The 26232-nt window shown below is 36.4% G+C and overlaps 2 protein-coding genes across 9 annotated transcripts; one reads left to right on the top strand and one right to left on the bottom strand.

Annotated features, from left to right (window-relative positions):
* Positions 1-5735: 5735 nt before the first annotated feature.
* LOC132312767 (uncharacterized) lies at positions 5736-14233 on the top strand. Of its 7 annotated transcripts, XR_009483323.1 has the most exons (7): positions 5736-6242; positions 7068-7184; positions 7285-7369; positions 8841-11526; positions 11731-11826; positions 11919-12008; positions 12112-14233. XR_009483323.1 is itself a non-coding variant. In XM_059811269.1 (6 exons), exons 2-6 carry the CDS (start codon positions 7083-7085, stop codon positions 12120-12122), a joined length of 384 nt encoding a protein of 127 aa, XP_059667252.1. In that variant the 5' UTR covers positions 5752-6242; positions 7068-7082; the 3' UTR covers positions 12123-14233. The 7 variants fall into 7 exon arrangements, 2 of the variants coding, with proteins under 2 accessions (XP_059667252.1, XP_059667253.1); XR_009483321.1 differs by having other exon boundaries at positions 5737-6242; positions 8841-11826; XM_059811269.1 differs by lacking the exon at positions 8841-11526 and having other exon boundaries at positions 5752-6242.
* A 2085-nt stretch (positions 14234-16318) lies between these two features.
* On the bottom strand, positions 16319-23445 carry LOC132312766 (3-oxoacyl-[acyl-carrier-protein] synthase I, chloroplastic-like). 2 transcript variants are annotated; one of them, XM_059811268.1, is made up of 9 exons: positions 23124-23445; positions 22574-22932; positions 21928-22350; positions 21225-21398; positions 20511-20624; positions 20176-20277; positions 20015-20081; positions 19365-19442; positions 16319-16759 (listed from the first exon to the last, which is right to left on the bottom strand). In XM_059811268.1, exons 1-8 carry the CDS (start codon positions 23269-23271, stop codon positions 19375-19377), a joined length of 1455 nt encoding a protein of 484 aa, XP_059667251.1. In that variant the 5' UTR covers positions 23272-23445; the 3' UTR covers positions 16319-16759; positions 19365-19374. The 2 variants fall into 2 exon arrangements, with proteins under 2 accessions (XP_059667251.1, XP_059667250.1); XM_059811267.1 differs by lacking the exon at positions 16319-16759 and having other exon boundaries at positions 19147-19442.
* Positions 23446-26232: the final 2787 nt, after the last annotated feature.

Here is a 26232-nt window from a genome sequence, read left to right as displayed (position 1 = left end):
TGTCTGTTATTCAAGTCCTTTTTGGAGAAAAGGTACTTGAGACTCTTGTGGTCCGAGAACACCTCAAATCTCTTACCATACAAATAGTGTCTCCAACACTTCAAAGCAAATACAATTGCCGCTAACTCTAAGTCATGAGTAGGGTAGTTAAGCTCATGAGTCTTCAATTGTCGAGACCCATAAGCCACTACTCTATCATCTTGCATCAGTACACAACCCAAACCATCACGTGAGGCGTCACAATAGATCACATTACCCAAGCCACGCTCAGGTATCACTAACACCGAAGCCGTAGTCAACCTTGTTTTCAACTCTTGAAATGATGACTCACAAGCCTCATTCCATGCAAATTTGATCCATTTTCGGGTCAATCTGGTCATAGGAGCTGCCAAACGAGAAAAATCATTCACAAATCTCCGATAATAACCCGCTAGGCCAAGGAAACTCCGGATCTCAAAGACATTCTTGGGTTGCTCCTAATTCAAAACTGCCTCTATCTTTGAAGGATCAACTGAAACCTCACCTTCCGAGACAACATATCCCAAAAATTTCACCTCTTGTAGCCAAAACTCACACTTTTCATACTTGGCGTACAAACGGTGCTCCTGTAGAATCTGCAACACTATACTCAAATGGACCTCGTGCTCCTCCCGAGTCTGTGAATATACAAGAATATCATCCACGAAAACTACCACAAACTGATCCAAGTAATCGTCGAAGACACGGTTCATTAGATCCATGAGCCGCTGGTGCATTAGTTAAACCAAAAGGCATAACAAGAAACTCATAGTGTCCATACCGCGTACGGAAAGCAGTCTTTGGAATATCCTCCTCTCTAACCCGCAACTGATAATAGCTTGATCTCAAGTCAATCTTTGAAAAACAACTGGCTCCCCTCAACTGATCAAATAAATCATCTATCATTGGCAAAGGATATTTGTTCTTGATGGTGGCATGATTCAACTTTCGGTAATCAATGCACAACCTCAAATAACCATCTTTCTTTTTAGCGAATAAGACCGGTGCACCCCACGGTGACACACTCGGCCGGATAAAGCCTTTCATCCTCAAATCATCAAGTTGCTTCTTTAATTCTTCTAATTCAATCGGTGCCATACGATACGGTGCCATAGAGATTGGCGCGGTACCAGGCATCAAATCAATAGCAAATTCCACCTCTCGGTGTGGAGGCAACTCAGTCAAGTCATCCGGAAACACATCCAGAAAATCACGCACAATCGCTGGATAATTAACCCAATAAAACTCAACGTCATCATCGGCGAAAAGACTAGCCAAGAAGAATGTCTGCCGATCCCGACCCATAACACTATAAAATGAATGAGTGAGAGGATCGCACCGATCTCCCACAAAACAGAAACAATCCCCATCCGGGGTACACACTGAAACTCTGCTCCTGAAACAATCAATAACAGCTCTGAAGGATGACAACCAGTCCATCCCAAGAATGACGTCAAATCCCGTCATCTCGAGAAGGATGAGATCGAACTCAAGAACACGTTCGGCAATTGTGATGGAACAACTCCTACAAACTCTACTAAGAGCAACTGAACCCCCGATAAGCGTGTCAACACAAAGCGGTCTGTCTAATTGACTGACCTCCAAACCCAATGCCCGTGCAAATGATGAAGTAATGAATGAATAAGAAGCACCAGAATCAAACAATACACGAACCCAAGAATGGGACACAAGAAACATACCCCTGACAGCTAAAGGACTGGATGGTGACTCGGCTAGAGTGAGTGTAAACACGCGACCCTGGGTCCTTTGCCCCTAAGAACTGCCTGCCTGATAGCCAGACTGCTGAGTGGGTGCACTCGAAGAAGCTCCCCTACCAGGTCGAGAACTCTGGGCTGACATAGCTGGCTAAGACGATTGAGGTGGTGGTCGAAACCCTGACTGAACTATGGCAGACTGCATCTGCATCTGCCTCTGCTGTGAACCTCCACCTCTGCCCAAACCACTGCCCCGCTGTGGACAATCTTTCACCCTATGGCCCTGTTGGCCACACCCGAAACATCTACCAGATGCCACCTGAATCTGAGTACACTGAGACTTGTGATGCCCTAGCTGCCCACACTTGAAACAAATCATCTGCTACCTGTGTCTGAGTGCATTGGGACTTGTAATGTCCCAGCTGTCCGCATCTAAAACAAGTAACATTCGATGTAGAAGACCCCATGGACACTGAAGCTGTGGGGGCGGATCTGACTGGCTGCTGTCCTCTGAACCCTGACTGTTCATGCTTCTGCTTCTTACTTGATTGACCCTCGGAGAAAGCACTTATACCCCTGTTGTGCTTGTAGGATTCCCTGATAGCCTTACTGTCCCTGCTTTCAGCCTCAACTACTAAGGCCTTTCGCACTGCTTTTGCATACTCTGTCGGTTCTGAGGCAGCTACAATTGGCCTGATGGTGAGATTAAGACTATCAACAAACTTCTCTATCTTTCCTTCCTCATCATTAGCAATCCCTGGTGCAAACCTCAAAAGCGATGTAAACTTATTCTCATACTCTGTAACTGTCATGCTTCCTTGCTTCAACCCATCAAACTCCTTCTTTAGTTCCTTCCGCTTAGGCGCCGGAAAGTATTTCTCATAGTACAACTTCTTAAAAGTAGCATATGTCATAGTATCCAGATTATGGGTGTGAGAAACGGTCTTCCACCAAATCTCAGCATCGCCCACAAAATTGTAAGTAGCCAATGTAATCTTCAACTTGTCCATTGCCAAATTCATGGCATTAATATGCTTCTCCACCCTATCCATGAAACTATCCGCAACAAGCGGATCTGGACCGCCCTCAAACAAAGTTGGCATCAATTTCACAAACTTTGCAATGTGGTAAAGAGTATCATCTAACTCATTTTTCTTTGAAAGTGGTGGTAGTAGTGCCGGTGGTGGCACAAACTGTGACGATGACGCACATGTCGGTCGATATGCATCAAAAATAGCCTCCTGAATGGCTAACCTCAACTGCTTCCTATTTATCTGAAAAGGTGGGTCAACGGTCCCCCTCGCTTGTCATTCTCTTGGTGGGACCAAATCACGCAATAAGATATCTTTCTCAACTTGCTCCTGATCCCTTTCCACGGGATTGGAGCTAGAACTTTCCCTGGGATCCCTTCGTGTTGGCATGACGCTATAAGAAAAAGGAAACGGATCAATAACGATGACACTAAAATACGCACGAGAACGGAATCCTCACATGAATGACTTGACAAATATGGAAACACATAAACACCTTCCTTGCTCCTAGAATACCCAACTAATGAGAAACATGATCATGCTAATAATATACAACAACATTAAGCACTTAGCCCGTAATCATATAAGCAATTAAATAATTAAGTATGCCTTTCAAATAATTAAGCACCTTAACACATATGCATATAAGCATGCAATCACGTAAGCAATTAAACAAGTAAGCAAATAACTCAACTCCCCATGCAATCCTAGGTAGGCCTCTACCCGTCGTCCTAATAGTATTCGAACCATCGCTCTGATGCCAAATTTGTCACGACCCGAAAAGATACCGAAATAATAATAAAAATCTATAAAAATTTCGGCATGACCTCCGCAGAAAATGTCCCTCAACAACCTGTTGAAATGCAAAAATAAATGTAATAGCCTCACTGGGCCTTAAATCTAACTTATCATGTCCCAATGCACAATTCAGATATTATACTACATTTCCAAAATAGTTACATATATACAAAAATCCTGTTATTCCATCTCATCCAAACAAGGGACACATCCGTTACTTCAAGTTACAATCCATAATTGTAACTAAAATTTTAAAATCCATAGCTTACAACATTATATCAACTAAACTAAATATTCACAAAATATTTAAGATTGCATTTACAAAATATATTAAAAGTTCTAATACAAAAGATAGCAAAAAATAGCAAAATAAAATATATCTCCAAGCTAGTCTAAACCAGTGGTGGATCGTCGTCCGCCACCTCTTTTCCGTGTCTTGAAAAATGTTTAAAAAAAATGGGGTGAGCATAAGCTCAGTAGGAAGTGTCTAAGACATACTTTTTATATCCCCGTGAATCCCACACAAGGAATGGATAAAAAGGGACGGGGTCATACCATGGGGAAAACATAATCTCAATCACAATGACAAACATAGTATAAATAACATCCAATCACAAATTTCCCACATGTACCATGAAGTGCAATGTCATGCCTATGCCACTCCCCGTTTCCGAAATAATTCCGTTTCAACAACCAAACCGTTAATGTAATCCGACCCAAGGCACCTCTAAGGCGTCACGAAAGGAAGGTTGGTTAACTATCCACGACCACAAGGCACCTCCAAGGTGTCGCATCCGGCCTAGTTAACTCAACTACATTCCTTTCTAGACTACACTAACATCACGGACCACTAGGCGCCTCCTAGGCGTCCGATTTTCGCAACACTTTTAGAAAATATTTTTCCCAAAACAATTTTATTTGTTCTAACAAATATTTTTTCCCCTTTCTCTTTCCCAATGGATGCATAAATGCTTCATACTTCAAATTATCAATTTAACTATATGTTTTCACACATTTCCATTTACATCATCATCACAATTTAATGAAAATTTCTAAACATTCATTTCCTTTATTTATTTATTTATTTATAACCATAGCACATATTTTTTTTCTTCAAGACAATAATTAAATAAATAAATAAATAATCATAGAACATACAACACATCAAACACTAAGCATGCTCATTTACCGTAATGAAAATAGACATGCATATGAACTCAAATAACACATGGAACACAATTATCATTGTAATTACATATAACTACAACAACAGCAAACTAAGTAATTAAAATTTAGCATGCTTAGGATCAAATTTAAAAGGAAAAAATTCGCCAAAGGCCAAGAAATTGTAAATTAGAACACCCCTACCTCAAATTGATGAAAACCCCCAATTTGAGGCTAAGAACCCTAGAATTTCGAACTCCCTAGAGTGCACCAAAACTGAAATTGTTGGTACTCACACGTAGATCTCGTCGTACTCTTCGATTTGCCGCAAACGGCACCCAAAAATTCCAAGTATGGAAGGAGGAATCAAGGCTTAAAATTGTAAAAAAAAAAAAAAAAAAAAAAAAAAAAAAGAAAAAAAAAAAGAAAAGAAAATGAAGAGCAAGCTACTGGAGTGAGTCGAACGAGAGAGTGAGATACGCAGAGAGTCAAAGGCCATTAGGCCCTTTTTGTTGTTTAACATAATGATGGGGCCCACCACTTTGTTTCTTTTTCTTTTATACTTATTTTTTTAATATATATATATATATATATATATATATATATATATATATATATATATATATATAAACATTACAGTCCGAGTGAACCACCTGGGTAGGCAGGGTGACCCGACCATAACGAGGGCGTTGCGAGTTTGAGTGAAGGAAAATGTTATAAGGGGATACTTGTCCTACATCGGATCCGGATGGGAAGTGACATGGGTATAAATGGGTGGGTATGCAGTACTACTTAACAATTCAAACTTTTGGATAAATGAATAAGCGCACACCCGTTAAACTTGTCCACTACAGTGTTACATTTTGCAGAGGTCTATCATGAAATGGACCAGACTAAAGTTAACTCATAATATCACAAAGGTCTAAGTGATCATAGCCAAAACACCCTCCCACTCATCTTCAAGGAATTTTTTTTAGGGGGTATTATATAATATTTTACAAACTTTAGGGCTTATTATGTGATATTTATAAATTTTATGCATAAATATTATAATATCTAATGGGCCCCGGGTATTATTATGAAAATAAAGAGTATAAGAAAAAAAAAAAAAAAAAAAACCTTAGGGGCATTATATAATATTTTACAAAATTAATTTTAGGGGTATTATATAATACTTTATGAAATTTAGGGGGTATTATGTGATATTTTATAAATACAATGGGCTCGGGGCACCTATGCTTGCTCCGCCCCCTGGACCCAATGCTGCCGATCAATTAATCAATCTCTCACCTCTTCTTTGAAATATCCTGTGTGCTCATATCAATGTAGGAGAGACTGGGAGGAGTATTCGATTTCGCTTCACTTTTTCCAATAAAAAAATATTTCCTTTTTAGGGTTTTTCATTACAGTAACATCTTCAATGGGTGAATGGAAGATGAAAAAGATGTCTACGCCAGCTCTGTTTGAACAAGCTCGAAAGGTTCATTTAATGGCGTCCCAGTCTGGCATTGATCAGGTAATCTCGTCTGTACTTACACATACCTTGTATTCCTTTACACAAATATACTTGATATCTATCTATATCGATGAATTTTGCAGCATTAATTTAGTCCTCATTTAGGTCATAATACTGTTTGTTGCACTTGAATTAGATATATTAGGCTATGTTTTTTCAAATAGCCCCCAATGAAATATCACACCTGTCTAAATTAATGATTTTTTTAGATTGTTACTCTAGATATTGGGTAATGGATGAATGAGCAAAGCAAAGCATTGCATATCCAATATATTAGCCGGACTACAGTTTCTTACAAGAACGGAAATCTTCAGTTGTGGAGATAATTTCAATATATCATAACCCATGGGCGACTCAAATTATTCAAAGTTTCTCACATGCAACCAACCAAAAAGATTAACTTTGCCTTGTAGCCTAGTGCTTGTTAAGAAATCTAACTTATTAAAATAGTAAAAACTAGCATTGTTCACATAAGATAAGACACAAACAAAAATCCATAAAAAGCATTTATTCAGTTATCCAATTTTTTGAATAAATAATATTTTTGAGGCCAGTAGAATTCTAGGAAGAATTATGGATGAAAATCTCTGGAACATTGTGGGATACACATTATGGAGATAAACATTATGTGAGTAATGATAAGTTTATATGGTGCCTCTTTTGCTTTGTCCCAAATTTCATAGATTGATGGTAATATGAATGGCATTTTAGCAATGCACCCAGAAGATTCTGAGACTTGTGAAGGCCATTTCTTTTGCACTTCTCGTAGTTTAAAGAGCTGAAGTGGCAGCTATTCTGTGTATTGAGTCATTAAGTTTTTTTCAGGCGTAGAAATATGAAATGCCACCTAACAACACTAGTGTTACAGAAGAAAACCAGGATGGAATTATGGAAAACCTTGCTTTTGGCAAAATGATTCTTATGCCCTTGTGTTGTATTCTGGTACACTGATCCTACACCAGACACAGCTATGAATTCCTTTACAAAAATTAGCATGAATTGCTTGACCCACACATTTTTCCCAATTTCTCTTCTGGGATAGATTCTGCTTACTGATTTTGTGGGAGAAAGGCTTGCTGATAAACAACGAATTGTTACATTACTCAAACGCCGTGAGGGATACTTTGGTAAGTAATTTTTCTTCAAAGAACCGTACTCAATCCTGGATAATACTTAGCCAGTATTTGCTGTGGTATGTTCAATGCAAAAGGAAATCCCATTCAAACAAAACCAAAATGATACCATGCATTGAAGAATAGAAGAGGTCTGGAAGCCTTCCAAACTGTACAACTGATACAAAAGAACTACTGCTTTCTTAAAATGACATAATGTACTCAGTAGTCAATGGAGATTAACTCTGTTTTATTCCTTGAATCCGTACTAGTTTTTGGTAACTTTCGAAACTGGTCAGATACAACAACTTTTATTATCTAGCAGTAAGTTTCAAATTACATATTTTATAGAAAAAGTTTGGCTAGATTTTAATAAATAAAAGTTCTGCTAAAAATAATATTATGGTTAATATTCGAGTTCTATTCATCAAAAAAATAATATTATTAAATAAATAAAAATAATTCTAATACGGAATAATCTTAAAAAGGATTTATGGTTATAGTTTCGAACCTGAGTTTTTGTTCTTAAAATAGTTCTTTTCTAGCCATCCTAAATGCAGCTCTGGAAAGTATCTGTATTATATATGTTCAATTGTTTATTTGTTTACAATCTATTTTTTCTGCATTATTTTGTGCTTTTAACTGCATGTGAGGTTTTTGTTGCAGATGAGCAATAATAGTATGGTGTCAAACCCTGAACATGAATCGAATAACAATTTATAATTGAATAGAATATAAAGGCTGATTTACACAGTATTGTAGGTAGACTTAAATTGCTAAGATGTAGGGTCTGTCAACTTTAACTCGGGACCTTTGTGTTGGAATGCTACCCGGATACATCAAAGCTTATGGAACCTGCTGATCATCCATTTAACAATTCATCTATCCTTTTTGCATTAAATAGGAAATTATCTTGCCTTGGCCGTTTTAAGGTGTGAAGGGAGCTAAAACAACCACCGCATTATGTCCACCAAAGCCAAATGAGTTGGAGATAGCAATGATGAATATAGGAATTAGATTAGTTGAAAGAATGTTTCTTATGTAGAATAGAATAAGATATAATAGCTCATCTTGTACGGAGCAAATCCTCATTTCAAACCCAATTGATTGTTGCTTCTGAGGTTTATGTTAATGGAATTACATGTTCTAGTGTTTTTGTGGTCGACGTGAGTCCCCCCCACCCCCGCTGCGCCCCGCGTGCCAAACCCACTCTTTCTCGTCATTACTTGTCTAAGCATCAACAAGAATGTGCTTTGCAGCTTCTTGATGAAAATTATTAAAAAAAGTATGCATTGGTCCGCATTCTCAAGAAACTTGCTTGCAAAACTACTGAAAATACCATCTAAAAATGTTTTTGGCGTGTCCAGGACATTTCATAAATTTTTCCTCCATCCTATTTACCTTTTCTGATGTATGGTCATTTCAGTAGGTTTTCACTTAAACGAAAGTTAGACTTAATTCTTCCTTGTATTTTTCTTTTTTGCAGTCTGTGATGGTGGCTGCACCTTTGTTAGCATTTGTTCAGTAGTAATTCAGACTTACCTACATTGACATCATGCTGTATCTTCTGATTTGGGACAGTGTCAATCGTAACCTCAGGCTTAATATTCTGCAATAAAATAAATTTAATTAATTAATATATTGCAAGACCATCACAACAATATGAAAGGAGATTGGAAACTTGAGGGTCATTTTGATGTACATATTGGTTTATGGTTGGATGCAGCCAACCAGTAGTGATTGCTTTTATGGTTGCTATGGCTTCCAATCCTCCTGCAGCTCCTAGAACATGCCCAGTCATTGACTGAAAATTTTAACATGTTACTGATATTGGTATACAAAATGAAGATTTAACTCTTATTTGATTAGTTTAAATAAGCAATATGCATCTATCAGTTGTTGGTGATCTTTTTAAATGACTTGCATTCAGGATTAGGCATTGATTTTCTCATTCGATTATCCTGTTCACAAGTGGAATCTTAGGGTCCGTTTGGTTAGCATGAAGCAGCAAGAAAGGAAAGGAAAGAGAAAAAATTTAAATGTTTTAGTAGTTTGGTTAGATAGAAAGTGAAATTTTTGGGGAATGTAAATTTCCCGCATCTGATAATTTTCCTCAAATTTTTTCTAGCATGAAACACATGAAAATCTACTTTCCCGCAAAAGTTGTGCACTATATTTATTGCTTTTCTTATTATGCCCATATCAGTTGTCTAAACTAGACAGACTTCATTGAAAAGGTAAAGTTTCCTTCTTCTGTAAATTACTTAATTTGTCTATTACTAATTTAATTGTTTGTAATTTTATGTGTGTCTGTAAAATTAATTTAATTTTTCCTTCCATTATTAAATTATTATTTTTCATTATTTTTCGATGATGGCTGCAATTGCCCAATTTTGCACCGTCAGTGAACCTTAAACATGTGAAACGGGATACCATTATCTCATAAACCATGTCATCTCAAGACAACATACAATATTACATACATATATGTATATATTAGCTAGAGTCCTGCCTTGTTCCACTCATTGAGATACACCCAATGACTCAAGATTTTGTTAACAATAAAACAGAGTTGGCATAATTTCTTCGTAGTAATAATAATCAATATTTTTTTCATATACACAAGTTAAATTAGTCAATTATATTGGTACTTACTCCACTTTCAAAGTGTAAAAAGTCGAGGGTTCTAGTCCTCGTAAAAAAATGCAAAAAATTATACAGTACATGATATCACATATTATTCTATTTCATATTTCACTATTTGCTTACTAAAATAAATAATTAAGTATAAAGAATATTCATCTAACTCAAATTTATTTATTTTTTTACTATTTATAATTATAAGGGTATTTTTGGTAAGTAAAATCATTTTCTTTTCTTTTTCATGCTATCCAAACTAACAATAATATTTTCTCACAACTTTCTTCAAAAAAATTCTTGCTAACCAAATGCACGATGGAAACTTGATTTTCCTTTCTTTCACTTCACTTTCTTTCACTTTCACTTTCCATTAAATTTCCCGTCTAACCAAATGAACCCTTAAGATCATTTTGATGGATGCACTATTATAATTAGGTTTCATAATCTTGCCTTTGTTGCATTCATCTTCATTTTAGTTGTGTCCCTGAAAGCGTTTTTGATGGCATTGAGCTCAGCTAAATCTCCCATGCGCGTGGATGCTGTGTGAGCATTCACGTAATTCACCTGCAATTCATCAATATAAGCTTTTACACTAGAGCTGAAAATGTTTGTAATGTTAATCAAAGAAGGATGCATTTATTTGGGGCCCGTTTACTAACGCTTTTACTTTCTTATTTTTACTTTCTTCAAAAGTAAAATTATAATTTTCATTTCTGAATCTAAAATATAAAGTAGAATTATGTTTACTAATTTGTCATCCTTTCAATATTTTCAAAGCAAGAAATTAAAAAGTAAGTTCATAATTATAATTTTGATTTTGTTTTCTAAATTGACAATCAATGTTATATACTATCTATATGTATATATTTATATATATATAGCTCTGTGGGAAGCTCCTGAAATCAAAGGGCATCGCAAGACCCAGATCATTTCTTCTGTGAAATCAAAGGGCATCACCACCAACATCGCCAATTGTATTTAATACACACCACCAATTGTTTCACAAACCCAAAACCAAACACCAAACAATGAAGAACCCTTCCCTCTCTTCATTTCTTCTTCTCTTTTCTCTCCAATTCTTTTCTTGTGCTTTATCAGATTCAATCTACGACAGTTTCCGTCAATGCCTCTCCAAGAACTCACCATCAGACCCAATTTCCGCCAGCACTCTCTACAGCCCATCAATCTTACATAAACCCTCACTCATCATCACCCCTCTCCGCGAATCCCATGTCAGCCCCGTCCTGCTTTGCGCCAAAATTCTGGGGAGCTTGCAACTTCAAGATTCTGGTCATTTGTGACTTACTCTCTCTTAATCAATTCCTTTAACTTATTTCTTTTTATCGGGAGTGTTTGTAGAGAGACAGAGGAGAGAGAAGCGATGATGGTGGTGGTTGTCGGCAATGGTGATGGTGGCGGTGGTTGTCGACGGCGAGGAGGTGGCAGTGGCAATGACCGTGGTGGGGAGGAGATGGGCGATGGTGCTACAGTAGAGAAAGTGATTTCTACAAACAGTGTAGAAAATGTAGAAAGTGAGGATTTCTCACTTTCTCCTCTCTTCACAAAATTAGAAAGTACTTTCTTAAAACAAAAAAGTGAAAGTATTTTATTAAACACGATTTTTACTTTTGATTCTCAATTTTAGGAATTGACAGTAGAAATCAGGAATCATTCCTGTTAGTAAATAGGCCCTTGGTAATGTGATGTCACTTTACTCATTGTGTCTTCATATTCAGGTAGCATAGAAACCAGTGTTGTCAAAGGCATGCTTAGGCTCCTGCCTAGGCTCAAGGCTCATACAAGCGCAACACTTGCGCCTGTTGTGTGCTCAGGTGCGCCTTTGACAATACTTGCGCCTTTGATATGGAATTTGAATGCTTTAATACGAATGTTATTTTTCAATTGTGCGCCTCGTTTCACTCAGGTCTGCTCCTAGGCTCCAAAGGACCACTAGCGCCGTGGGCTTTTGATAACACTGATAGAAACAGAACTGGACATAACGAGATGAACACAGGTATGAGACAGCTTATTTTATGCAAATCAACTTCCTAAAAAATAAGAAATATACTTTCTGATCAATCTACCAAGAAACTAATTGAAGAAGAATATGTTTCCAGCAATTTTTTGATTTGCTTGCATTCTGGGGTGATTTCTCTACAATTTTGTGGCACCGTAGCTGGCCATCTTTGATCAAAACTTGGGGAAATCTTTGTATTGTCAATTTTGGTGAACAATCAATTATCAGTCTGAATATGCATATCAAAGGGTGAAAAGGAGCTTTCAAACCTCTCCTGGGGAGACTCCAGCATTTTCCAAGCTCTTGGTTATACAACCTATAACTCCAAGTCCGTCAGAACATGGCTCAGTCAGGTGCTGAGCATCACATGTTATGGCTCCTCCTAGGTACTCTGCTATTATTTTTGCTCCTCGTTTTGTTGCATGCTCCAAGCTCTCCATAACCTTCTCTCAGTGCACAAACTTTAGTATACCATGTATTGAATTCCAAATAGGAAGTAAAAGCAACATATATGTATGTTAAATATGCATATATGTTTGTATGTTTATAGATATATATATATATATATTTAAGAAGAGTGTACATTCCTCTCTGCTATTCGACATTTATGTATACTCTGAATCGTGAGCATGCTAAAGAATAAATTCACTGCTGCATTGGGCACTGTATGGCTACTAACGTTGGTAGATATACATGTGTTTATAAGCAAGTATCGATGAGTTTGGGAGGACAGTAAACAATTTTAGGAACTAGAAGGCGTCAAATGTATGATTCATTACCAGCACACTGGCGCCTTCACTCAAGACAAAACCATCACGATCTTTATCCCATGGCCTCGAAGCTTTCTCTGGTTCATCGTTTCTCTTTGACAAAGCCCTACAAGCCGAAAATCCACAGATACTAGTAGGAATAACTCCTGCTTCACTTCCACCAGGGATCATAATTTCTGCTTCACCCCTTCTAATGTGATTTGCCTTGGCATAGAAACAATAATTTGCAGTTGCACAAGCTGCTGAAATGGAAGTATGGTGCTAAAATTTTACTGTATTCTTCCTGGAGAAAGGCATTTACTGATTTGCATAACGATGTACACCTCCTGAGCCTGAACCCGTCACTACTCCAATGGTTGCCTCGTGCATTGTTGAATGAAGTTGATTTTTTCGTTGCAAAAGATTTGATGAGCTGATATATTATTGATGGACATCCAAGTTACGTATGTTTTTGAGGACTGCAGGGCCGAGGTTGGCATCTACGATAGCTTTCTTTGCAGCCACAATGCTATATCTCCAGTAGTCATCGAAAGATTGATCAGACGCGCTCTTTAAGTAGCACTCTGAAGAGAAGTGCCGAATCTGACCTGCAATTCTAACAGGGAAGTCTAGAGTATCGAACTTGTTGATTAAACTGATGCCGCTTTCTCCCTTGAGGAGCACGTTGTAAACGACATTGCCAAATACTGAAATGAGAACCATTCCTGTTATGACAATCCGTTTCTTTGGATCTTTCTGTCGTATTGGAGCTGAGGAGGTAGGAGAAGCCATAGCCCTGATTCGTCCTCATCTTCTATCTGAGGATGAGAAACCACCCATTGTAGGTTAGTAAATATTTGAAGATGGTGACATCCACTGCCGTGACAACTTAACTGGCAGAATATATATATATATATATATATATTTATTTATAAGTAACATTAACGGGCAGAATAAAGTCCTATCACACACAATACTAGGTTTATATTATAACCTACTAACAGCTTATATCACAAGCACAGCGAAACAGTGAGAAGGGCTAACTGCATTGATGTTGAAGTCAGGAATGCAGAAGGTGAGTGAGATTACTCATTTGAAAGGCAAGCCAACTAGATATTCTTGGATGAAGCCATTGGGTTGTTTTCCACTGATCTGAGGCCATCGTAGTGAAGCAGTGTAGTATCTTCATTCTCAACGCCAAATATGAAGAAAAGGTATTAGCAATGCCTGCCATGTCCTTTGTAGAGGCTTCTTTCCTTTTAGAGCTCTTTCAAAGTTGATCTCTATATAAATAAGGAAGTGTAATAAAATCCTTAGGTGGGGTAGGAGATTGCTTTTAATATACTATTTTTGTTGGCTACTGGAATTTTATTAACAGTGCAATATTCAATATTAATTCTATCATTTTGATTGCTCATGTGAGTGAGGATTTTTAGTATTAACTTGTACTTCAACTAGATGTTGATTTAGTTATTTCTTCTTCTTTTTTCCCGGGAACTTATTGGTTTTTGTAGGTGGGTTGTCTTTCTCTCTCTCTCTTGAGAGCTTCTTTTTATTAGAGCTTTAGTATGATTTTCCTATATTAATTCATTGTCTTTCATCTGCATACCAGGAAGAGTTGAGGCCAGTTATGGGTCACATTTAGTTTTTTAATCAGAAGTTCAGTTTTAACAAGAAATAAGCTTCAACTCTTTTCCCCCAATTTGGAGGATGCAAATTTCCCCCAGTTTGGAGGATGCAACAGAGGGTGTTGTTGGGATCATGTGATGGGGCCCACAAATGGGAATAAGGCAGTTTACATGCCATATTTTCACTGCTTTTGAACAACAAATAGGAAGCAATGCCTGCGTTATTTCTTAAATTTGGTTTCTCTCATTTGTAACTGTTTCCAGGTCAATGTAGTTATATTTATACAGTAGGGTTTGCAGTGATATACTTTAAGACCAATTTCTGTTTTGGAGAGTCTACATATTAAGTAGACTCTTGCTCTTCTACATGTTAAGATGTTGTCTTGATAGGGTCGCAAATGAACAAAAATTGGATTGGTATTGGTTTTCGGGGACGACCATAGATGTTCTATGATCGTTGACAATTTAGTTCAGACTTTACTATTAAAAAAAGTGACCTCACCGAATTCAATTTCGTGATAAACATAGTAACAGCTTATTTCTTAGCCAGCCTCTATTTTTATTTTTATTATTATTTTTTTTTTTTTGCTGATACAGAAATTAAAAATTTTCTCTTTTTTTTTATTATTTTTTGGTTGATACAGAAATTCAGAAAGTCTCCACTCCTTTCAGTCAACAATCGCCCAATTTTTTCTTGCATTTCCGTGTTCATCTTCTTTTCCTCTCTCACCGCCACCTCTCTCAATTTCAGACTACCCACCCAATTGTTTGAAGATGAATATTACAAAGTGACAACAACTGAAATAGATATATTCTCTGAAGTAGGAAAAAAAAAAAAAAAACCTAAATTAAAGTTATTTGATTTGATAAAATATGTAGTGCCCTTTGTGTTCTGGACATGATCTTCATGGATCAACGACTTTGAATGTCTATGTTATAGTATGTACATCTGTATTACTGTACAATTACTCTCTCTCTCTCTCTATATATTGAGCCGTGTCATCATTTGTGATACTCGTCTGAAATTTCTCATGCTTGTCAGTGCAAGCTTTTACCATTGCATGAAACCGTGACCATGAAACAAACTTAATTGTATTATTATTTTGGTATATGAATTAAGCGTAGACTTAGCTAAAAAAAAAAAAAAATTTAAAAAAAATAAATTAATTAAGCGTAGACTGTGTTTCTAGAAGTAATCTGCCAGCCACACACCATAAAGAGATTAATATAGCCGCTACGCCTTTATTAATCAAGTGATGTTATCATGAGAAGTGAGAATCATTTTATAAGATATATGAGTTTTTTTTATTTAGTCATTGAATTAAGATATTTTATTAAAATTTATAAAAAAATCAAATAAGTTTTTTAATGAATTAAAATGATTATGCAAAGAGAACTCATCATGAGAGGGTTCTCACAATAGTATTATTCTTATTAGGTTAGGTAGGTGAAATTCGAAATAATTCCTAGAAAGTCGATGACAATCATAAAAACCATGCTAATACAGTAGGAAAAAAAAAAAAAAAAAAAGAAGAAGTTGATAGTATGCTCCATTTTAATGGATCTAACACCATACCCTTTTAGAAAACTAAGGACAAATTTGATGTTAGAAATTTTTTTTCTTTCTATTTTTTTTTTGGAAGTATAATAAAATAAACTCGTTTTATTGTATTCCTCCAAATTATTTTATTTTATTTTATTTTTCCTTCCAAAATTTAAAATCAAACACAAAAAAAAAACCATGATCCACGTATTCCATCCTAAGTTCATTATTGGTATTAAAAAAAAGTAAATAAAATGTTAAGCAATCAAAATGCACATGGCAGAGATGACCCAGTTCCTCGCTTGCTTCAAGTGAGCATCGGCAATAAAGGGGATTTAATTCTGTGATTTATAAAAATTAGAGTGAATCAAAATCAAGAGATATAAATTATTTTATAACAGCCCATTGCAGAAATAAATAAGTTCATATCTAATAGATATGAGAGTTGAATTTGGATGGACATCACACCCAATATTCAATAACCACCTTTATAGGTGAAGGTGGTGATTGATGAAGACAGCTTCCCAATGTCTGAACAATAAAACAGAAATGTGTCACCATAACCAAACGACAAATCCATTAAGTTCTGAATTGGTTGATTGGTGTTAAGATATGGTTTTCATTGACAACTCATTGCTTTGGTAATTCTCAAAACATAATTTTTTTTCTTTTTCTTACAGCAAACACCTCCTTCTGATAAGTAACAACCACAAAACCAAAATTACATAAACATTTTAATATAAGTTTACTTTTCTATTAACGCCCTTCAGTTGAGTTGCTCTTTGGAGTCGGGTTTGAACCTTCACACTTCTAACTTTACATCCTTACCTGAAAAAAAAAAAAAAACAAAAAAACAAAAAAAAACATTCAATTTTCTTAATCAGAAACGATTATTAGTTTAAACAAAAAAACACAATCCATTTATAGCACGTAATATCATAACCCAAAGCCTTTCTTCTGTGCGCACTGCGCGCACTTCGTAATCAACATGGACTAACACTAATGTATGGTTGGACCCAATGCCTGCAATCAATCCATCTCTCACCTCTTCTTCGAAATATCCCCCAAGTCCAGCACATCAGAAAGCCCTAATTCACTATATCCATGTAGGGGAGTGTTCGATTTCTCTTCACTTTTCCAAATAAAATTCATTTCCTTTCTAGGGTTTTCATTCCGCCGGGAACATTTCAATGGGTGAAGGGAGGATGAAAAAGATGTCTCTGCCAGCTCTGTTTGAACAGGCTCGAGAGGTTCATGGATTGGCGTCCCAGTCTGGCATTGATCAGGTAATATCATCCTGTACTTACACATACCATGTATCTATCTATGTCGATGAATTTTGCAGCATTAATTTAGTCCTCATTTAGGCATAATACTGTATGTCGCACTTGAATGAGAAATATATTAGGCTATATTTTTTCAAATAATCCCCAATTATGAAATATATATATGATCAAAATGAATGATTTTCTTAGATACACGGTGATGGATGAATGAGCAGAGCATATACAATTTATTTTCTGGACTACTGTTTCTTACAATAACGTAAATCTTTGATTGTGGGGAGAATTTCAATAGAGTATATAATAACCCATGAGCGCCTCGAATTACTCGAAGTTTCTCGTATGCAACCAACCAAAAAGAGTAACTTTGCCTTGTAGCCAAGTCCTTGTTAAGAAATCTAACTTATTAGAGTAGTAAAACTAGCATTGTTCACATAAGACACAAAGAAAAATCCATAAAAGACCAACAAGCCGGTGGCCTAGTGGTACAAGGCTCCTATTTCCCAAAGGGAGGTCAGGCGTTCAAGCTCCAGTGGAGTCATGTGTGTGAGTACCTTCGAAGAAAAAAAAAAAAAAAAAAAAAAAAAAAATGCATAGAAGCATTTTTTGAGTTATCCAATTTTTTGAATAAATGATATTCTTGAGGCCAATAGAATTCTAGGAATAATTATGGATGAAAAATCTCTGGGACATTGTGGGATGCACATTAGTGATAAGTTTATATGGTGCCTCTTTTGCTTTGTCCCGAATTTCACAGATTGATTGTCAAAGGTGCGCCGTGGCTCAAGGCTCAGACACCCACAACGCTTGAGCCTGTTGTATGCCCAGGCGCACCTTTGACAACACTTGGCACCTTTAATATGGAATATGAATGCTTTAATAGTAATTTAATTTTTCAATTATGCGACTAGCTTCACTTAGGCGTGTGCCTCACCTTGCGCATTGCGCTTAGACTCCGTAGGGCCTCTAGTGCCTTGGGCCTTTGATAACACTGGTTTTAGCAATACAACCAGAAGATTCTGAGGCGTATGAGGCCATTTCTTTTGCACTTTTAGTTTAAAGAGCTGAAGTGGCAGCTATTCTGTGTATTGAGTCATTAAGGTTTATTTCAGGTGTAGAAGTATGAAATGCCACCTAACAACACTAGTGTTACAGAAGAAAACCATGATGGAATTATGGAAAACCCTGCTTTTGGAAAAATGATTCTTATGCCCATGTGTTGTATTCTGGCACACTGATCCTACACCAGACACAGCTATGAATTCATTTACAAAAGTTAACATGAACTGCATGACAGAACTCTGGTAAGTATTTTTTCTTAAAAGAACCATACTAAACCCAGGTTAATACTTAGCCAGTATTTGCTGAGGTATGTTCAGTGCAAAAGTAAATCCCACTCAAACAAAACCATAATGATACCCATGCATTGAAGAATAGAAGAGGTCTGGAAGCCTTCCAAAGTGTACAACTGATACGATATAACTACTACTTTCTTAAAATGACATAATTTTCTCAATAGTTGATGGAGATTGAGCTCTGTTTTATTCCTTGAATTGGTATAATAGTTTTTGGGGACGTTCGAAGCTGATCAGCTACAACAACTTTTATTACTTAGCAGTAAGTATCGAATTACATATTTTATAGAAAAAGTTTGGCTGGATTTAATATATAAATCTTAACAAGGATTTATGTTTATAGTTTTGAACTTGAGTTCTTGTTCTTAAAATAGATCCTTTTTTTATTTTTTTGGATGTGTAAAATAGTTCTTTTCTACCCATCCTAAATGCAGCTTTGGAAAGTATCTCTATCATACATGTTCAATTGTTTATTTGTTTACAATCTATTTTTTCTGCATTATTTTGTGCTTTTAACTTTATGTGAGGTTTTTGTTGTAGATGAGCAATAATAGTATGGTGTCGAATCCTGAAAATATGAATCCAATAACAATTAATAATTGAATAGAATATAAAGGCTGATTTACACAGTATTGTTGGTAGACTTAAATGGCTAAGATGTAGGCTCTGTCAACTGTAGCTCAGGGCCATTGTGTCTAAATGATACTCCTAATACATCAAAGCTTACAGAACCAACAGATCATCCATTTAACAATTCATCTATTCTTTGTGCAACAAAAAAGAAAATTATCTTGCCTTGGCCTTTTTAAGGTGTGAAGGGAGCAAAAACGACCACCGCATTGTGTCCACCAAAGCCGAATGAGTTGGAGATAGCTGTTATGAATATAGGAATTAGATTAGTTGAAAGAATGTTTCTCATGTAGGATAGAATAAGATATAGTTCATCTTGTACAGAGCAAATCCTCATTTAAAACCCAATTGATTGTTGCTTCTGAGGTTTATGGTAAAGGAATTACATGTTTTAGCTTTTTGTGGTTGATGTGAGTCTGTTAAGTGTGTGGTAAATCTCTTTCTCTCCCCCCTCCCCTCCTCCCCACTCCCTCTTTCTTCTCATTCCTTGCCTAAGCAACAACAAGAATGTGCTTTGCAGCTTCTGGATCCTATTTATCAAAAAATATATTTATATGTCCACATTCTCATGAAACTTAACTTGCAAAACTACTGAAAATACATCTTTTTTTTTTTTTTTTAATGTGTCCAGGAAATTTTTCATAAATTTTTCCTCCATCCTATTTACCTTTTCTGGTGTATGATCATTTCAGTAGGTTTTCAAAATTCACTTAAACAAAAGTTAGAATTAGTTCTTCTTTGAATTTTTCTTTTTTGCAGTCTCTGATGGTGTCTGCACCATTGTTAGTGTTTGTTCAGTAGTAATTAAGACTTACCAACGTTGACATCATGCTGTTTCTTCTGATTTGGGACAGTGTCGATCGTAACCTCAGGTTCAATATTCTGCAATAAAATACATTAAATTAATTAATATATTGCAAGACCATCACGACAATATAAAAGGAGATTGGGAACTTAAAGAGTCATTTTGGCATACATATTGGTTTATGGTTGGATGCAGCCAACCAGTAGTGATTGCTTTTATGGTTGCTATGGCTTCCAATCCTCCCGCAGCTCCTAGAGCATGTCCAATCATTGACTGTAAATTTTAACCATGTACTGATGTTGGTATACAAAATGAAGATTTAACTCTTGTTTCAGTAGTTTAAATAAGCATTCAGGATTATGCATCTATCAGTTCTTGGTGATCTTGTTAAATCACTTGCATTCAGGATTAGGCATTGATTTGCTCATCCGATTATCCTGTTCATGACTGGAATCCTAAGATCATTACGATGGATGTGCTGTTATAACTAGGTTTCATAATCTTGCCTTTGTGGCGTTCATCTTCATTTTAGTTGTGTCCTTGAAAACCTTTTTGATGGCATTGACCTCAGCTAAATCTCCCATGCGTGTAGATGTTGCGTGAGCATTCACGTAATTCACCTGCAATTCATCAACATAAGTCTTTACACTAGAGCTGAAAAGCTTCCTAATGTTAATCAAATAAGGATGCATTTATTTGGTGTTGTGATGACCCTTTACTCATTGCGTCTTCATAGTCGGGTAGTATAGAAACCGGTGTTGTCAAAGGCACGTCTGGGCACCTGCCTAGGTTCCAGGCTCATACAGGTGCAACACTTGCGCCTATTGTGTGCCCAGGTGCCTTTGACAACACTTGCGCTTTTAATATGAATATGAGTGCTTTAGTAGTAAATTAGTTTTTCAATTGTGCGCCTAGGCTCCAAAGGACCTCTAGCGCCTTGGGCCTTTGATGTAGCGAGCTTATTTTATGCATATCAACTTCCCAAAAAAATAACAAGAAATATACTTTCTGATCAATTTACCATACAACTAATTGAAGAAGAATATGTTTCTAGCAAATAGATTTGTTTGCATTCTGGGATGATTTCTCTATAATTTTGTGGCACCGGAACTGGCCATCTTGGATCAAAACTTGGGGAATTATATGTATTGTCAATTTTGGTGAACAATCAATTATCAATCTAAAAATATATATCGAATGGTGGAAAAGTGTTTTCAAACCTCTTCTGGGGAGACTCCAGCATTTTCCAAGCTCTTGGTTATGCAACCTATAACTCCAAGTCCGTCAGAACGCGGCTCAGTAAGGTGATGAGCATCACATGTTATGGCTCCTCCTAGGTACTCTGCTATTATATTTGCTCCTCGTTTTGTTGCATGCTCCAAGCTCTCCATAACCTTATCTCGGAGCACAAACTTTAGTATACAAGGTATTGAATTCCAAATAGGAAGTAAAAGCAACATATATGTATGTTTATAGATGTATATATGTTTGTATGTTTATAGATGTATATATTTTTAAGAAGAGTGTACATTCATGTAGTGGGGCCGTGCATTTATTCATGCATGTCTACTCTGCTATTTGACATTTTGTACTCCTTGAATCATGAGTATGCTAAAGAAGAAAATGACAACTGCTTTGGGCACTATATGGCTATTAGCGTTGGTAGATATACGTATGTTTATAATCAAGTATCATTCTTGGTTGACAAGTTCTCTATCTGTGTGCATTTATGTTAGTGCATATCTGTGTATCTATTACCTGAATATGTTTGTAATATATCTAGTTGAAGCTTGAAACAGTAGACATCATTTCCGTATTAACACAAAAATATATTTATAGACGTCTAAACGATCATCACGATGAGTTTTGGAGGACAGTAAACAATGTTAGACACTAGAAGTTGTCAAATGTATGATTCATTACCAGCACACCAGAGCCTTCACTCAAGACAAAACCATCACGATCCATATCCCATGGCCTCGAAGCTTTCTCTGGGTCATCGTTTCTGTTTGACAAAGCTCTACAAGCCGAAAATCCACAGATACCGGTAGGAATAACTCCTGCTTCACTTCCACCAGCGATCATGATTTCCGCTTCACCCTTTCTTATGTGATTTGCTGCGGCATAGAAACAATAATTTGCGGTTGCACAAGCTGTCGAAATGGAGTAATTTGGTCCCATCAAGCCAGTTTCTATAGCTAATAGTGCTGGACCAAAATTTGATTGGTAGTATGGACTTAAAATTTTGCTGTATTCTTCTCGGAGAAGGGCATTTACTGAATCGCATAACGATGCAACACCTCCGGAGCCTGAACCTATCACTACTCCAATATTTGATCTATTCATCTGTGATGAAAAATGTTCAAAGGTTGGTGTTAGATCAGTCGAAGAAGTATTGGTCAAGCCATGTCAATCAAGAGATTCTATAGTAAACTAGAGCGAAATAATGAAAAGATGAGATGGGCAGATAGTCCTATGTAGTTGCCTCTTGCATTGCTGAATGAAGTTGGTTTTTTCATTGTAAAAATTGTGATGAACAGAAATATTGTTGGACATCCAAGTTACGTACATTTTTGAGGACTTCAGGGCCGAGGTTGGCATCTCCGAGTGCTTTCTTTGCAGCCACAATGCTATATCTCCAGCAGTCATCGAAACATAGATCGGTCGGGCTTTTTACGTAGCCCTCTGAACAGAAGTGGCGAATCTGACCGGCAATTCTGACAGGGAAGTCTAGAGCATCAAACTTGTCGATTAGACTGATGCCGCTTTCTCCCTTGAGGAGTTTGTGGTAGAATGTATCAACATCATTGCCAAATACAGAAACGAGACCCATTCCTGTAATGACAATCCGTTTCTTTGGATCTTTCTGTCGTTTTGGAACTGAGTTGGTAGAAGAAGCCATGGCCCTGATCCGTCCTTGACTTTTATCTGAGGATGAGAAACCACCACCCACTGGAGGTTAGTAAATATTTGAAGACGGTGACATCCTTGGCCATGGAAACTTAGGTGGCTGAATAAAAAAAGTCTTACGGCACACAATACTAGGTTTATATTTTAACCTACTAACAACAGTTCATATTACAAGCACAGCGAGAGAGTAGGAGAGTTAGATAACTCACTTGAAAAGCAGATGGTGGCCGTGTTCTTGGATGAAGCCGTTGGGTTGTTTTCCAGTGATCTGAGGCCATCGTAGTGAAGCCTGCCATGACCTCGGTAGAGGTTTCTGTTCGCCAAATCTGAAGAAAAAGTATTAGAAATGCCTGCCATGTCCTTGCTAGAGAGTTGTTTCCTTTTACAACCCTTTACGAGTCGATCTCTTATGTCTATAAATACGGAAGTGAAATAATATCCCGAGGTGGGGTAGGAGATTGCCTTTTAATTACACTATTTTTTGTTGGCTACTGTAATTATCTTAACATTGCAATATTTAATATTTATTCTATAAGCTCGCTTGTGTGTGTGTGGATTTTTAGTATTCACTTGTACTTCAACTCGATGTCGACAGGTTTCTTTTTTCCCCAATTTGAGTTTTTTTTTTTTTTTTTTTTTCTCTGCACCAATTTATTAGTTTGAGATTTTGTTTTTCCCATATTAATTGTCTTTAATATCTATCAATTTGCTTGTGTGAGTGAGGATTTTTATTATTTCTTCTTCTTCTTTCCGGGAACTTACTTTTTCTTTTTTCTTTTTTTTCCTTTTTTTTTTTTTGAGGGTTGAGGTGGATGTCTTTGACTCTCTCTCTCTCTCTATCTTTTGAGGGCTCTCTTTTTTATTAATTGTCAGACTGGAAAAGAGCTGAGGCTAGTTATGGGTCGCATTTAGTTTTTAATCAGAAGCTCACTTTACCTGACCAGAAATAAGAATTCTTGCACTTAACCCTAAAAAAAAAGGTTGATGATGAGAATATAAAAAGAACAGGTTGTCGATCTTGTGAACATGGTGGGGGGCAAAGCACATTTGCAAGTGGTACTATTAAAGAATAATTATTTCTAGAGGCTAAGTCTTCAACGAATACTTCGCTGTTACAACTTAGACGTTTAGATATACCAAGATTAACTCTAACTAACGCCTTTAATCTAGAACCTTTAACATGATGCCCTTTCTTGTTGAGAATGGAATATTCCACTCGCATTCAGTAGAAGAGGACTTTGTTATTTTAGTTTTTTTGGAAGTCAGGACTTTGGGGTTTTTTTTGTATTTGTTTTGGCATTAAGGACTTTTGTGTTTTTCTTGCTTTTCAATAATTTTAAATTTCAAGAAAAGTATATGTACCAAGTTTGACTTTCTCAGCACAGTATATTTTCTAATTTTTTTAGTTAATGCTGACGTGGGCGAATTACAAATACACACAATTAAAAAATTAATAAATAAAAAAATAGTTTATTTTCGGTAAATCACATTCTATTTTCATTTATTCTTTCTATTTTCTTTAATTTTTATTTTTTATTTTATAATTAAAAACAATATGTACATTTGTGGTTACACGCATAAGTCGTGAAATAAGTATGTTCCATTGAGTAATGAAGATAACATGCAATGGATGGGATAGGAAAACGGCATACATGTTGGATAACAGGGGTTGAATGTTTCCACTGTTTTTGAACAACAACAAATGGGTAAGAGGAGTTGAATGTTTCCACTGTTTTTGAACAACAAATGGGTAGAGAGAATTTACTAGCAATGTCTGCCATATTTCTTACTTACTTTGGGTTTCTTTAATTCTTTTAGCCGTTAGCTGGTCAAACAAATTTATATCTGTACAGTAGGGGTGGCAGGGACAGTAGCAGTCGAATCTCTGTTTTGGAGTGCGTCTCCATTGTTAAGATGCTGTGTTGATAGGGTTTGTAAACAGAACAAGAATTGGATTGGTACCGGTTCTCGTGGCCGTCGATAGACGGTCCTGTACCTCGTTAGACTCAAAATTTCTGGTGCTCGCGAAACAGCTATCGTCCAACAAACTTAATTGTATTTTAGTATTTCTGGGTAAGATTTGTCACTATGTTCAACCGACAATGCATGCATTGTTAATATATTTAAAGGATTGACAACATAATGAAGCAAAGAAAACAGGGAAGTAGTTGGTGCAGGGTCGGGGCCAGCATTGATGAAATCTGTAGCAACCTAGAATGTCATGTAACGGAGTATTGTGGGTGGTGGTCCAACCTTGTTATTAGGCAAAAATTAAATGAGAGCGTGCATGGTGTGCTTTCCTGTATAACGTGTCGTGTTTGGGGGTGTGGGTGTGGGTGTGTCTTGTGTCATTGATGGAAGAAGAAACCAGTGGCGTGTGCAGTTTTATGTGAAGTTGAAATGTGGATCAGGTGATTGATGAATACATGTCAGTGCGATTGATTATCAGTCAAATATTTGCAAAGACTGCATGATTCATCTGTATATTTTTGTATCAGAAAATACAGAAGAGGTGACAAATCCATACAACTGTCAGAGTTTGGAGTTTGGTTTGTAATTTGAATTACTCAAGTTTTGGATATATAAATTCTGTGTAAATTATCTGTCATATATTTTTATTCTGATATTTTTGTTCGGCTGTTTCATAAATATATATATTTTTTTTTCAAGTTAAATTTTAGTGTTTTAATCTCTCAATTTTTTTTCACTTATTTTATTTTTGTTTCTGTTTGTAAAAGTAAATCTGTCTGACAGACCATAAATAGATTAGGTCTTGGCCGTTCCTATGAAAGTAGTTGATATCAGTTAAGGCAATAATAAAACCCATGTTCTCCCAACTTTTATTTCTTACAACCAGAGAGAGAGAGCTCACCAACTTTTATTTCTTGCCAGAGAGAGAGAGTGGAAAACTGCTCATTTTTATGTCAAGAAAGTGAGAGAGAGAGAGAGTCTGTTTTATCAATATTAAAATAAAATTTTATTTTATTAATCATTTTTTTAAAATATTTTCTAAATATTCTGTTAAAAAAATATTGATGCGAGATGGATTGAAGTTCATCATCGGAAGCCTTTGAAAGCAATGTCACCACAATGGTGCCTTTTTCTTTTTGGCTGGTTTGGAGGGTCAAATTAGTTCATTACGTTGACGTCACTCTACAAATATAGCTATTGCATTTGAACGACGTGGTTATAGAAGATTTGGCTATCAAGATAGAGAAGAGAAAAAGGAAATGGCAATTACTCCATTTGATGTTGTGAGGCTAGCCTTTTGACCAACTCCACGCCATACTGTTTGGCTTACCACATTACAATCTCTAT

Source organism: Cornus florida, unplaced genomic scaffold (assembly GCF_030987335.1).
Source record: "Cornus florida cultivar Cherokee Brave unplaced genomic scaffold, ASM3098733v1 CherokeeBrave_3.0.0_Hap2_Chr06, whole genome shotgun sequence".
In the NCBI taxonomy this organism is placed as follows: Eukaryota; Viridiplantae; Streptophyta; class Magnoliopsida; order Cornales; family Cornaceae; genus Cornus; species Cornus florida.
Note: the sequence above shows the minus strand (reverse complement) of the source record. Positions and strands in the feature narration are given on the sequence as shown.

Excerpts from the sequence above, each read along its gene's own strand:
- LOC132312767 (XM_059811269.1), top strand. The coding sequence starts at position 7,083 with ATGCCACCTAACAACACTAGTGTTACAGAAGAAAACCAGGATGGAATT. Across the intron at positions 7,370-11,730 it reads ACGCCGTGAGGGATACTTTG|GTAGCATAGAAACCAGTGTT; the intron begins GTAAGTAATTTT and ends CTTCATATTCAG. Across the intron at positions 11,827-11,918 it reads TGCGCCTGTTGTGTGCTCAG|GTCTGCTCCTAGGCTCCAAA; the intron begins GTGCGCCTTTGA and ends CGTTTCACTCAG.
- LOC132312766 (XM_059811268.1), bottom strand. The coding sequence starts at position 23,271 with ATGGCAGGCATTTCTAATACTTTTTCTTCAGATTTGGCGAACAGAAAC. Across the intron at positions 22,933-23,123 it reads GGCCACCATCTGCTTTTCAA|ATAAAAGTCAAGGACGGATC; the intron begins GTGAGTTATCTA and ends TCTCATCCTCAG. Across the intron at positions 19,443-20,014 it reads ACAGCATGATGTCAACGTTG|CTATCTCCAACTCATTCGGC; the intron begins GTAAGTCTTAAT and ends TATTCATAACAG.